The sequence below is a fragment of the Passer domesticus genome, chromosome 12, assembly GCF_036417665.1.
Source record: "Passer domesticus isolate bPasDom1 chromosome 12, bPasDom1.hap1, whole genome shotgun sequence".
NCBI classification, from domain to species: domain Eukaryota; kingdom Metazoa; phylum Chordata; class Aves; order Passeriformes; family Passeridae; genus Passer; species Passer domesticus.
Genome location: NC_087485.1, coordinates 337,828 through 351,740, shown reverse-complemented (window position 1 = coordinate 351,740; position 13,913 = coordinate 337,828). Strand labels below are relative to the sequence as shown.

General features: G+C 50.7%; 1 protein-coding gene across 5 annotated transcripts in view; it reads left to right on the top strand.

The window, feature by feature from the left end:
* The window catches only part of ZFHX3 (zinc finger homeobox 3), a 435,802-nt gene extending 424,714 nt beyond the window's left edge, over nt 1–11,088 (top strand). For all 5 annotated transcript variants that reach the window (XM_064386182.1, XM_064386181.1, XM_064386180.1 and 2 more), the window contains 2 exons: nt 39–5,486; nt 8,686–11,088. In XM_064386182.1, the coding sequence (XP_064242252.1) occupies nt 39–5,486; nt 8,686–10,259 (7,022 nt within the window). In that variant the 3' untranslated portion in view covers nt 10,260–11,088. The remainder of the gene's footprint in view (nt 1–38; nt 5,487–8,685) is intronic.
* The last annotated feature ends 2,825 nt before the right edge of the window (nt 11,089–13,913 follow it).

Genomic DNA, 13,913 nt, shown 5'->3' with positions numbered 1-13,913 from the left:
GTGCTGGTGTAATTTTTGGGTTTGCTCTGTTTTCACAGAGACCTCTGAGGATGTGGGGAAGACCCTGTTGTCATCAGACAGTGCAGAGCACAGCGGAGACCCCAAGCCCACTCCAGCTGATCCGAGCACTGCCCGGGAGGACTCTGGCTTCCTGTGCTGGAAGAAGGGCTGCAGCCAGGTGTTCAAGAGCTCAGCAGCCCTGCAGACACACTTCAACGACGTCCATGCCAAGCGGCCTCAGCTGCCGGTCTCTGACCGCCACGTCTACAAGTACCGCTGCAACCAGTGCAGCCTGGCCTTCAAAACCATCGAGAAGCTGCAGCTCCATTCCCAGTACCATGTCATCCGGGCAGCCACCATGTGCTGCCTCTGCCAGCGCAGCTTCCGAACCTTCCAGGCCCTGAAGAAGCATCTGGAAACCAGCCACCTGGAGCTGAGTGAGGCTGACATTCAGCAGCTCTACGGTGGTCTCTTGGTCAATGGGGACCTCCTTGCTATGGGTGACCCCTCACTTGCCGAGGACCACACAATAATAGTCGAGGAAGATAAGGAAGAAGAGAGCGACCTGGAAGATAAGCAGAGCCCAACAGGCAGCGATTCAGGGTCGGTGCAAGAGGACTCTGGCTCAGAACCAAAAAGGGCCTTGCCCTTTAGGAAGGGCCCTAACTTCACTATGGAGAAATTTCTAGATCCATCTCGCCCATACAAGTGCACAGTCTGCAAGGAGTCCTTCACGCAGAAGAACATTCTCCTGGTACATTACAATTCCGTTTCTCATCTGCATAAACTGAAACGAGCCCTCCAAGAGTCTGCTACTGGGCAGCCTGAGCCTACCAGCAGTCCAGACAACAAACCTTTCAAGTGTAACACCTGCAACGTGGCCTACAGCCAGAGCTCGACTCTGGAGATCCACATGAGGTCTGTCCTGCACCAGACCAAGGCTCGCGCAGCCAAGCTGGAGGCGGCCGGCGGCAGCAGCAACGGGGCTGGCAACAGCAGCAGCAGCAGCAGCCTCTCGCTGGGCTCGTCCACACCGAGCCCTGTCAGTGCCACCAACAGCAATGCTTTTGCAACCACCAGCACAAGCACTTCAGGCACCACTCCCATTCCCAGCCTGCTCAACCAGGTCTCCAGTGACAGTGTGGGAATTCCTCCCTTGGGTAACGCTGTAAGCACTAACATCTCCTCCTCTGCAGAGCCCAAAGAGGTGAACCGCAAGAAGCTGGCAGACATGATTGCATCCAGGCAGCAGCAGCAGCAGCAACAGCAGCAGCAGCAGCAGCAGCAGCAACAACAAGCTCAAACCTTGGCACAGGCACAGGTCCAGGCCCACCTGCAGCAGGAGCTGCAGCAGCAGGCTGCTCTCCTGCAGTCCCAGCTCTTCAACCCAGCACTTTTGCCGCACTTTCCAATGACCACTGAGACCCTTCTGCAGCTGCAGCAGCAGCAGCATCTTCTGTTCCCATTCTACATCCCCAGTGCTGAGTTTCAGCTCAATCCAGAAGTCAGCTTGCCTGTCACCAGTGGTGCACTGACATTGACTGGGACGGGTCCAAGTTTGCTGGAGGACCTGAAGGCACAAGTTCAGCTCCCTCAGCAGAGCCATCCACAGCTCTTGCAGCAGCAGCAAGGTCAGCTGTCCTTGTCCCAACCCCACTCCGTCCTACTACAGCAGAGCCAGCACCCAGAGAAGAAGAATAAATCTATAGTGAAGGAGAAAGATAAAGAAACCCCACGGGAAAGGGAAAGCGCAGAGAGGGGAGACAATAACATAACACTGAAGGAGTCTCTTCCTGATAACTTAAAGCCCAAAGAGAAGAAGGACTTTGTGCCAGGCAGCAGTTCAGAGCCCTCCATACTGCCTCCACGGATTGCTTCTGACGCGAGGGGCAATGCCACCAAAGCCTTGCTGGAAAACTTTGGCTTTGAGCTCGTCATTCAGTACAACGAGAACAAGCAAAAGGGGCAGAAGAAAAATGGGAAGACAGAGCAAGGTGAGAACTTGGAAAAGCTGGAGTGCGACACGTGCGGCAAGTTCTTCTCAAACATCCTCATCCTGAAGAGCCACCAAGAGCACGTTCACCAACATTACTTTCCCTTTAAGCAGTTAGAGAGATTTGCCAAACAGTACAGAGAACACTACGACAAGCTGTACCCGCTGCGGCCGCAGACCCCAGAGCCGCCCCCGCCGCCGCCGCCGCCCCCGCCGCTGCCTCCAGCCCCTCCCCAGCCTGCTGCTGCTCCTGCCATCCCCACTTCTGCCCCACCCATCACCTCTCCCACCATCGCACCAGCCCAGCCCTCTGTGCCGCTCACCCAGCTCTCCATGCCTATGGAGCTGCCCATCTTCTCACCACTCATGATGCAAACCATGCCCCTGCAGACATTGCCAGCACAGTTGCCGCCTCAGCTGGGCCCTGTAGACCCCCTGCCCGCTGACTTGGCCCAGTTGTACCAGCATCAGCTCAACCCCAGCCTTCTCCAGCAGCAGCAGAACAAGAGGCCACGCACGCGGATCACCGATGACCAGCTCAGAGTCCTTCGGCAGTATTTTGACATTAACAATTCCCCAAGTGAGGAACAGATCAAAGAGATGGCAGACAAATCTGGATTGCCCCAGAAAGTGATCAAGCACTGGTTCAGAAACACCCTGTTCAAGGAGCGCCAACGCAACAAGGACTCCCCATACAACTTCAGCAACCCTCCCATTACCAGTCTGGAAGAGCTGAAGATAGACTCACGGCCTCCTTCTCCAGAGCCTCAGAAGCAGGAGTACTGGGGAAGCAAGCGGTCCTCTCGAACTCGTTTTACTGACTACCAGCTCAGAGTCCTACAAGACTTCTTTGATGCCAATGCTTACCCAAAGGATGATGAATTTGAGCAGCTTTCTAACTTGCTGAACCTCCCAACACGTGTTATAGTGGTGTGGTTTCAGAATGCCCGTCAGAAAGCTAGGAAAAACTATGAGAATCAGGGAGAAGGCAAAGACGGGGAGCGACGGGAGCTCACAAATGACAGGTACATTAGAACAAGCAACTTGAACTACCAGTGCAAAAAGTGCAGTCTGGTCTTTCAGCGCATTTTTGATCTCATTAAACACCAGAAGAAGCTTTGTTACAAAGATGAGGATGAGGATGGACAAGATGATAGCCAGAACGAAGACTCTATGGATGCAATAGAGCTCTTGACTCCAACCAGTTCCTCCTGCAGCACCCCGATGCCCTCACAAGCTTACAGCACACCTACATCTTCAGCCAATGCGACCTCTTCAGCTCTTCTGCAGCTCACGGCAGAGGCAGACGATTCCTCCACCTTTAGTTCTAAAGCAGAAGCTACAGATGAGAAACCAAAGCAGTCTGAACCTCCAAGTACACAGCAAAACCAAACCCAAGAGAAGCAAGTGCAACCAAAGCAAGAGCCTCAGCAGCAACAGGACCAAGGAGAACAAAAGACAAGTTCAGCACACCAAAAGATTTCACAGTTATCCTCCCCCTCTTCGCTGCAACAGCCACCTCCTCCTCAGCCCCCTCAGTGCTCCTTGTCACAGTCAAGTCCGAGTCCATCTCAGCTCTCACACCTCTCCCTCAAACCCATTCACACATCCACCCCTCAGCAGCTGGCAAACCTACCTCCTCAGCTAATCCCATACCAGTGTGACCAGTGTAAACTGGCATTTCCTTCCTTTGAGCATTGGCAAGAGCATCAGCAGCTGCATTTCCTGAGTGCACAGAACCAGTTTATCCACCCCCCATTCCTGGACAGAACACTGGATATGCCATTCATGCTTTTTGATCCCAGTAATCCACTACTGGCAAGCCAGCTGCTGTCTGGAACATTACCACAGATTCCAGCAAGCTCAGCCACCTCTCCATCGACTCCAACATCCACCATGAACACGCTGAAGAGAAAGCTGGAGGAAAAGGCCAGTGCAAGCCCTGGAGAGAATGACAGTGGGACTGGGGGAGAAGAACCCCAAAGGGATAAGCGTCTAAGGACAACCATTACCCCTGAGCAGCTGGAAATCCTGTACCAGAAGTACTTGCTGGACTCCAACCCCACACGGAAGATGCTGGATCACATTGCACATGAAGTGGGCTTGAAGAAGCGCGTGGTACAGGTTTGGTTCCAGAACACCCGTGCACGAGAGAGGAAGGGGCAGTTCAGAGCTGTGGGGCCTGCCCAAGCCCACAGACGGTGTCCCTTCTGCCGAGCTCTCTTTAAAGCAAAGACAGCTCTGGAAGCTCACATCCGGTCCCGTCACTGGCACGAGGCCAAGCGAGCTGGGTACAACCTGACGCTGTCTGCTATGCTTCTAGACTGCGACGGGGGGCTCCAGATGAAAGGAGACATCTTTGATGGAGCCAGCTTCTCCCACATGCCACCAACCAGCAGCGACGGACAGAGCGTTCCCCTCTCCCCGGTGAACAAGAGTATGGAACTGTCACCTAGAACCCTGCTGAGTCCATCTTCCATTAAGGTGGAAGGGGTTGAAGACTTTGAGAGTCCCTCCATGTCCTCAGTCAATCTGAACTTTGACCAGACAAAGCTGGACAACGATGACTGCTCTTCCGTCAATACTGCAATCACAGACACTACCACAGGAGACGAAGGGAACGCAGACAACGATAGTGCAACAGGGATTGCAACCGAAACCAAATCCACATCAGGGCCCAGCGAAGGTCTGACTAAAGCAGCCATGATAGCAATGTCTGAATATGAAGATCGTCTGTCTTCTGGCCTGGTCAGCCCAGCTCCCAGCTTCTACAGCAAAGAGTACGACAATGAAGGTACCGTGGACTACAGTGAAACCTCCAGCCTTGCAGACCCCTGCTCGCCCAGCCCTGGTGCCAGCGGTTCAGCCAGCAAGTCTGGCGAAAGCGGGGACCGGCCCGGGCAGAAACGCTTTCGCACTCAGATGACTAATCTCCAGCTCAAGGTTCTTAAGTCGTGCTTTAATGACTACAGGACACCAACCATGCTGGAGTGTGAGGTTCTGGGCAATGACATTGGACTGCCAAAGAGAGTTGTTCAGGTCTGGTTCCAGAATGCCAGGGCGAAAGAGAAGAAGTCAAAACTCAGCATGGCCAAGCATTTTGGTATAAACCAAACAAGTTACGAGGGACCCAAAACAGAGTGCACTTTGTGTGGCATCAAGTACAGCGCTCGGCTGTCTGTACGTGACCATATCTTCTCTCAACAGCATATCTCCAAAGTTAAAGAAACCATTGGAAGTCAGTTGGATAAGGAAAAGGAGTATTTTGACCCAGCTACTGTACGTCAGTTGATGGCTCAGCAGGAGCTGGACCGAATCAAAAAAGCCAACGAGGTTCTTGGTCTGGCAGCTCAACAGCAAGGCATGTTTGACAACACGCCCCTGCAAGCTCTGAACCTTCCTGCTGCGTACCCAGCGCTACAGGGCATCCCTCCAGTCTTGCTCCCAGGCCTCAACAGCCCATCCTTACCTGGCTTCACTCCATCCAACACAGGTGGGTACGGGTGTTACCCTGCTTAGGCACACCTTCACTGGGCACATACCTAGCACAAGGAGTTGTTCCCTTGGGAATGACTGATAACAGGACTCTTGGCCTGTTAGTTCAGCATGTTGACTTTACAGCAAAAAGCAGTAGGTATTTTATCTAATTCCTGAACTCAGGAAGTTTTGTAGCAAAGTCTGAACTAGAGAAACATCTAGACATGTTGCATATCACTGTGTAGAAATCCTGAAGCTCCTTAAAGGAAGTGGAATATAGAAGATTTATCCAACGGAACAGAAACACTAATGTGCTGAATACTCTGCTCATTATTCCTTTTGACATTCAGTTTATGTGGTGCCATCCCAAGCATTCAAAAATCCAAACTGTTTCTAGGGGAAGGTGTGGTGTGCGTGGTAGCACTGGTGACAGATGCCCAGAGCATCTTTATGTGTCCTTGAGGTGACCTCTGGGACAGATCCCAATGCAGCTGAGGATCAGTTTTGAGTAATGGCTGGGTATGACCTGAAAGCACAAAATCCTCAACAAAAAATGGTGTAGCTGTGGGACAAATCTAGTTTTTATTAAAATAAGATTTTTCTTAACAATGCTGCATAAAAATGAAATTTGTCATAATCCTTTGGGTGGCCTAATGTCAGATACTGGACTTCATCTTTTGAGAATGCTCCTTTCCTTTGTACCTCGTGGAGAGATGGAAAGTCTAAGCCATGTAGCAAACACTGGCAGTGGAAAGCGTAGCTCAATGACCGCAGTGACCTAAAAAGTGTGATCCAAAGGCCTTGTTTCATTATGTGTCTGAAGGGCCCCTGCACATGCGAGGGGTTTTCCATGTCACCCTTCTCACCACAGATCTTGTTTCAGAGCACTCGGCCAGAAGCATCTCTTTGGCAAATCATATCACCACCCTGTCAGAGGTTGCTCTGCTGCACTGTTTGCTTAGTGCCCCAAGTTTATAACAAAAACTAAAATTACTTTTTTGCACTTCAGTCCATATTGTTGCTTTTGTTTTTCTCCAAAGCCCAGGATGTGTCCTGGGGAGATGGGACTGCATCTGATGAATCTTAAATGCTGTCAGTGACTGCCTAGACAGGACTGAACTGTTTAGAAAGTCAAACAGTCTGTTTGTGGCCTTTAGATAAAGCTCCAAAGGTCAGGCCACGGCAGCTCCGGGCCTGTCAGAGCAGATAAGGCCATGCATCCAGGAACACTGTGAATTGCCTCCTGCTCCTTCACTTGAACCTCTCAGGGATGTTCAGCTGGGAAACATCCATTTCAGTGGTGTCCACATATAGCATGCCCTTATCCGAGATCTCCAGGGCCACTGCATGGAGCCTCATTCCATACCTGTCCTGTCGTCACAAATCCTTCTTGTCCCAGCACCCCATCAGGAGCAGACACAGGTTTCAGAAGGGTTTGGGTCAGCCATGGCTGAACCCTCCCAGCTGCAGCCACCCTCCTTGCAGCCCTCCTGCAGCTCCTTGGCAGTACAATGTAAAATAAGTCACCAAGCCTCCCCGGCTGGTCCCAGTGTTCCTGCCCTGCTGGCTCTGAGCAGCCCCTGCCGCGGCGGTGGGACTCAGGTTTGTTACAGACTGGTCGGGTTTTGCTCATGGGTTTTACAGCAGGTTCCTGCTCAGGAGATGGGGGATGTACAGGGCTGAGCCAGCAGGATATTGGAGCTTTATTTTGGGGTTTTTTTCCTCAAATGGCATCACGGGAGTTGCCAAGCAAAACATTCCTCTTCAGGAGCATATTTGCCAGCTGCAGCAGCCATGACTAATGGAGGTGACTCCAGGAGCCACACTCCTCTTGCTCCCAGCCACTGTGAGAGCAGAAATTGGCACCAGGGACAGTGCTGTTAGAGGCTATTCTTCCTGTCAGGAAGAAGGACAAGCTTCACATTCCACCATTAATCCATCTCCTTAATGAGGAAGCATCACTACCGTTTTAATTCCACCCAAAACACAATGCTTATGCCCAGGAGAGATGTCTGAACACCACATAAACTCTGAATTGCTCAGAAGCTGAGCATCCAGAGCCCCTAGCATGGGAGGGAGGGAGGGAGGGAGGGAGGGAGGGAGGGAGGGAGGGAGGGAGGGAGGGAGGGAGGGAGGGAGGGAGGGAGGGAGGGAGGGAGGGAGGGAGGGAGGGAGGGAGGGAGGGAGGGAGGGAGGGAGGGAGGGAGGGAAGGAAGGAGGGAAGGAAGGCGGGAAGGCAGGCGGGAAGGCAGGCGGGAAGGCAGGCAGGCAGGCAGGCAGGAAGGAAGGAAGGAAGGCAGGAAGGCAGGCAGGAAGGGAGGGAGGAAGGCAGGAAGGCAGGAAGGAAGGCAGGAAGGAAGGCAGGAAGGAAGGCAGGAAGGAAGGAAGGCAGGAAGGAAGGAAGGCAGGAAGGCAGGAAGGAAGGCAGGAAGGAAGGCAGGAAGGAAGGCAGGAAGGAAGGCAGGAAGGAAGGCAGGAAGGCAGGAAGGAAGGCAGGAAGGAAGGCAGGAAGGCAGGAAGGCAGGAAGGCAGGAAGGAAGGAAGGAAGGAAGGAAGGAAGGAAGGAAGGAAGGAAGGAAGGAAGGAAGGAAGGAAGGAAGGAAGGAAGGAAGGAAGGAAGGAAGGAAGGAAGGTTGCTTCCAAGGTTGGTGGATTCATGAATATCAGCTTAATAAGGACAAAATAAATTAGGTTTAGCCTGTTCAGTCTCCAGTTGTCATGACTGGGGCTTCCCAATCTGTGAAGATGTCTACAAGATGGGCAGTGTTGAGCGTTCTCACGCTTTGGCCTAGCACCATCCTGCTGCTGGAGTCTTTGGCCAGAGCAGATGCTGACACAAGTGTCAGTCATTTGGGAATTTCAGAGGAGTCAGGACAACATCAGCTGTGCTGGGCACCCTGGGTGCTGGTGGGTGTCCCCCTCACCCATCAGGCGGTCAGTGCCTCTGGGCAGTGTGGCCAAGGCAGTGGGGGCTCAGGGGCCTGTCCCCACCATGGAGGGCCTGTGGGGTGGGACAGGAGCTGTTTTCCAGAGGGAGCAGCAGCAGGCATGGGCTCTCTGACCTGTGCTGCAGCAACACATCTGCTCAGGCTGGTGGCTGTCCTCATACAGAAGAGATGGAGGGTACAGGTTGTGGGGTGGACTGCAGTCACCCTCATGCTTTTTGCCCACCCAGCACAAACGTGACTTTTCACCTCTCTCTCTTCCTCTTGCAGCTTTAACTTCTCCCAAACCCAACCTGATGGGCCTGCCCAGCACAAGCGTCCCTTCACCCGGCCTCCCCACCTCTGGATTACCAAATAAACAGCCCCCGGCCGCACTGAGCTCACCCACCCCAGCACAAGCCACGGCGGCCGTGGCCCCGCAGCAGCCGCCAGCCACGACCCCGCAGCCGCAGCAGCCAGCCCCCGCCCAGCGCAAGGAGAAGGAGAACGAGAAGGCAAAAGAGAAGGAGAAGGCACCCAAGGGGAAGGGGGACACCCTGCCAGGGCCCAAGAAGGAAAAGGGGGAGGCACCAGCAGGCACCCTGGCGGCCCCGCTGCCCACCATGGAGTACGCGGTGGAGCCTGCCCAGCTCCAGGCGCTGCAGGCCGCCCTCAATTCGGACCCCACCACCTTGCTGACGAGCCAGTTCCTTCCTTACTTCGTCCCCGGCTTTTCCCCCTACTACGCCCCACAGATCCCTGGCGCCCTGCAGAGCGGGTACCTGCAGCCCATGTATGGGATGGAGGGGCTCTTCCCCTACAGCCCTGCACTGTCACAGGCGCTGCTGGGGCTGTCTCCTGGCTCACTGCTGCAGCAGTACCAGCAATACCAGCAGAGTCTGCAGGAGGCATTGCAGCAGCAGCAGCGACAGCAGCAGCAGCAACAGCAGCAGCAGCAGCAGCAGCAGCAGAAACCGCAGCAGCCCAAAGGAAGCCAAACCCCCGTCCCCGCGGGGGCTGCCACCCCGGACAAAGACCCTGCCAAAGAACCCCCCAAGCAAGAAGAGCAGAAGAACGCACCCCGCGAGGTGTCCCCCCTCCTGCCCAAACCCCAAGAAGAGCCTGAAGCAGAAGGCAAGGGCGCGGACTCGCTCTGCGACCCTTTCATTGTCCCAAAGGTGCAGTACAAGCTGGTCTGCCGCAAGTGCCAGGCGTGCTTCGGCGACCAGGAGGCGGCCAGCGACCACCTGAAGTCCCTCTGCTTCTTCGGCCAGTCTGTGGCGAACCTGCATGAGATGGTGCTTCACGTGCCCACGGGCAGCGGCCAGGGCAGCGGCTCGTACCAGTGCGTGGCGTGCGAGAGCACGGTGTGTGGGGACGAAGCCCTCAGTCAGCATCTCGAGTCAGCCCCGCACAAACATCGAACAATCACAAGAGCAGCAAGAAACGCCAAAGAGCACCCCAGTCTATTACCTCACTCTGCCTGCCCCCCCGACCCCAGCACCGCATCTACCTCGCAGTCGGCCGCTCACTCAAACGACAGCCCCCCGCCCCCCCGGCCCCCCCCGGCTTCCCCCCACGCCTCCAGAAAGCCCTGGCCCCCGGCCGCCCCCCGCGCCCCGCCAGGGCAGCCGCCGCCGCCGCCCTTCCCTCCTCTCTCCTCATCTTCAACGGTTACCTCAAGTTCATGCAGCACCTCAGGGGTTCAGCCCTCGATGCCAACAGACGACTATTCGGAGGAGTCTGACACGGATCTTAGCCAAAAGTCAGATGGACCGGCGAGCCCGGCGGAGGGGCCCCAGGACCCCGGCTGCCCTAAGGACAGTGGTCTAGCTAGCATAGGAATGGACACCTTCAGATTGTAAGCTTTGAAGATGAACAATGAAAATGAATTTAAATAAAAAAAAGTTAATAACAAACCAATTTCAAAAATAGACTAACTGCAATTCCAAAGCTTCTAACCAAAAAAAAAAAAAAAGAAAAAAGAAAAAAAGAAAAAGCGTGGGTTGTTTTCCCATATAACGATGCCGGTGGGTTTTACATTTCTTTTTTCCTTTCCTTTTAATAAAATAAAACTTAAAAAAAAAAGAAAAAAAAATCTGTTACATTTGTCCTCTGGAAGGTACTGTTGGTCTGGGAGACGAAGGCCGTGCTGCCTCCTGGCGCCTGCGGAGCTCGCACCCCTGTACATTGCCCCGTCTGATCCCCCGTCGATAGCACAGCAGAGCCCGGCAGCGCTGTATGGGAAAGCAGCCCACCTGGAGACAGTTTTAAATTTCTTGCTATCTTAGCATTCAGATACCAATGGCTTGCTAAAAGAAAAAAGAAATGTAATGTCTTTTTATTCTCAGGTCAATCGCTCACACTTTGTTCTGTTTTCAGAATCATTGTTTTATATATATATATATATATATATATACATATATATATAATTTCTTTCGTTTGTTTTGGGGGTTTTGTTTTGGTTTGGTTTTGTTCCAGAAAAGGATTTTTTTGTTGTTGTTGTTTTTTTTGGTTTTTGGGGGGGTTTTTTGTTAATTTAAAATGGGCAGAAAGTATTCAAGAGAAAAACAATGTGAACTGCTTTAGCTTTTCGGGGATTTTAAGGGTAGCTTTTTCTGCTGAAGCCAATTCCAAGGGGAAAAGTTAAGCACTCCCACTTTTCAGAAAAAAAAAAAAAAAAACCCACACAAAGAGTGTTGAGGACTTGGAGCTTAAAAAAATAAGTTTTAAAACAACTGACTTTCTGTATTTATGATAGATATGACCATTTTTGGTGTTGAGTAGATTGTTGCATTGGAAATGAACTGAAGCAGTATGGTAGATTTAAAAGAAAAAACCCTTTTGTGTACATTTAGCTTTTGTATGGTCCAGCTGACGGCTTCTCATTTGATGTTGTCTTGTTCATTCCTAGACAGATAGATTGCGATCCATCGACTCGCCTGAGCTTTTCTCCCCTTTGTACCTTTATCCCCGTCCCCATCCTGTAATCTTCCACTTATGGTTGCTACCTTCATTTCTTAGAGGGTGGTTGCATAATTATTTTATAAAAACTAAAGAAAGAAGTTCAAAGGGTTTTGGGGGTCAGTAGGATCCCTTGCAGAATATTTTTTGTTGGGGGTTTGAAACTTTTTAAGGCATATACATGCGATTTACCTATGTCTGTTACCCTTGTGCACTTATTTTATTCTTATTTTCCATTTCTCTTGTTTTCTTCTCTTTTTCTTCCCCTATTCCTTTACTCATTTTGTAAATGCTTCAAAGACTCTGTTCCTGACCTCTGAGCATTGGTTCTGTTTGTGTAATTAGGCTGCACTCTGTTCCTTCTTTTGGAAAAAAAAAAAAAAAAGGTTTTGTTACATTTTTTTCTCTAAAGAAAATTCATGCTTTAAATAAAATCCAAAGACATACCCTTCACCACTGGTGCAGAATGAGCAAAAAGGATTCTTTTTACTTGAGAATTTGTTTCTGATTTAAACAAACAAGTCTAAGTTTAAATAAAGAATAAAAAAACATACCGAGGTTGTTATCTGTGCTTCTTCTGCAAGCAGAGAGACAACTCTTAGTGAGCACCCAGTGCACCCCAGGCAGGTTTCTTTTTCCAAGATCTCTCAGTGGCAGCACCGGGTGCCAGGCTCAGGGGGGCCCGGAGCCCCCCGGCCCCCCAGCCCGCACGCACCTCAACTGGCCCAGACTTTGAAAGGAAAACTTGATGCTGCTAAAATGTAGATTTTTGGAGACGTAGATACTTTGCTGTTCCCTTCCATAACCAAATGCCAACAGAAACAACCTCTTTCCACCATGTTTCCTCTGCCCGAAAGCACGAGAGCCTTCTGCCCACCATCGTCATCCTCCTCCTGCTTCAAAAGGGAACTTCGAAGACTGTGAACGCAGGTTCCTCCCTCCCGCCGCCTCCGGCTGCTCTCCCCGGGCCGAAGCCACTCGCCACCTCCGTGAGAGACTGGAGCATCGGAGTGCGGGTTCGGTTTCTAGCGGGACACTTATATTTTTATGGAGTTTTGGTTTTAGTTTGACGAAAGACTAGATCCTGAACTGTTGTACATATTTCTGACTAGGCTAATGCACAGTGCAAATTCCTTTTTTAATTGTTTTTTAAGTAGTTGATACTAAAGCGCGAACTACCGGATGTTCCTCCCGGGACCCAGCTGTAGCATAAGGTGTCAAAAACAGAACCACGTACCCATGGAGCGTTTGCTGTTTTAACAAACTGTTTTCTTTAACAGAAGTTCTTGTATTTCTCCCTGTGTTTGAGATGAACATTTTTTAAATTCTAAAGTTGTACAGGTTTTTTTTTTCCATTATTTTATCTTGTTTGTAATTCTATGAAATATATATATATATATTTTTTGCCATTTAACTGTTGTATGTTACTCTGTCTGTATCATATAGAAATTTTTTTGTTTTGTTTTGTTTTGGATTCTCTCTGTGATGCCAGTTCCCAGTTTAACACAAGCTTTATCTGTCCAATTCTGCAAGGTCTCTTTTGGAAATCCTTTTCTTATGTCTTGTTTTGTTTCGTTTTTTTAATTATATTGCTTGGTCATAGTGCAATTTCTCTCTCCTCCTTCCCCCTCCTCCTTCCCACCCACTAAAAGGTTTTATAAATTCATTTCCTTGTATTTTTTCTAAATGTTTCTAGAGACTCTTTCCGTGCGAGGTTGCCTCCTCCTCCTCTTGCAGTGGGCTGCGCGGGGCCCCAGCGCCAGCCTCGCGCCGCCCCGGCCCGCGCGCGGCTTTCCAGCAAGCGGCAGAGCAGGGCCAGGCCGGGCACGGGGAAAACACTTCAGACTTAGCATTAAGCGGGTTTCTGTTTTATTTTTAATAAAAAGCTTTTTTAAGTGGTGAAGATGGCCAAAGTTTCATACAATTGAGAAAAATAAAGAGAAGCATCAGGGGTGTGCGGGGCCACCTGGGGCTGGTAGGGGACAAGGTGGGTGGACACAGCCAGCACGCTCACCAAAATATATTTTGCTTTAAAAAAAATAAAAATAAAAGCTTTTAAATAGAAGCAGAAGTTGGGTTGGTTGGTCGGTCGGTCGCTTTATTGTTGGTTGGTCGGTTGGTTGGCGCTGATACTGCCCACTGTGAAACAAAACTTTGACTATTTTTTTGTTTTTATTTGGGGGGGGGGCGAGTTTCGGTAGAACAGAAAGCATAAATGAGGTGAAGAGGGTTATGAACAGCCTTTGCAATGTACAAAAACTAGAGCAAGTGAAACCAAAAATGATGTTCTTGGTGTTTTTCTATACTGTAGTCTTGTTAGCTTTTTTGTTACTGTAACAATGCTGATCTCGAACTGTACCAAAATACATGAGACTGACAGAAACAAACCACGTGGAACTTTCAAAACTTTAAAAAACTTGTCACAAAAGACTTTGTTGTCATAGTTGAGTTGACTGTAGATGGTAATTGAATATACTCCTTTGGAACTATTTCATCACGTATGTTTCCTGCTCATTGTGATACATTAAAAAAAAATGAGCAAAAGCTCTAGTCTC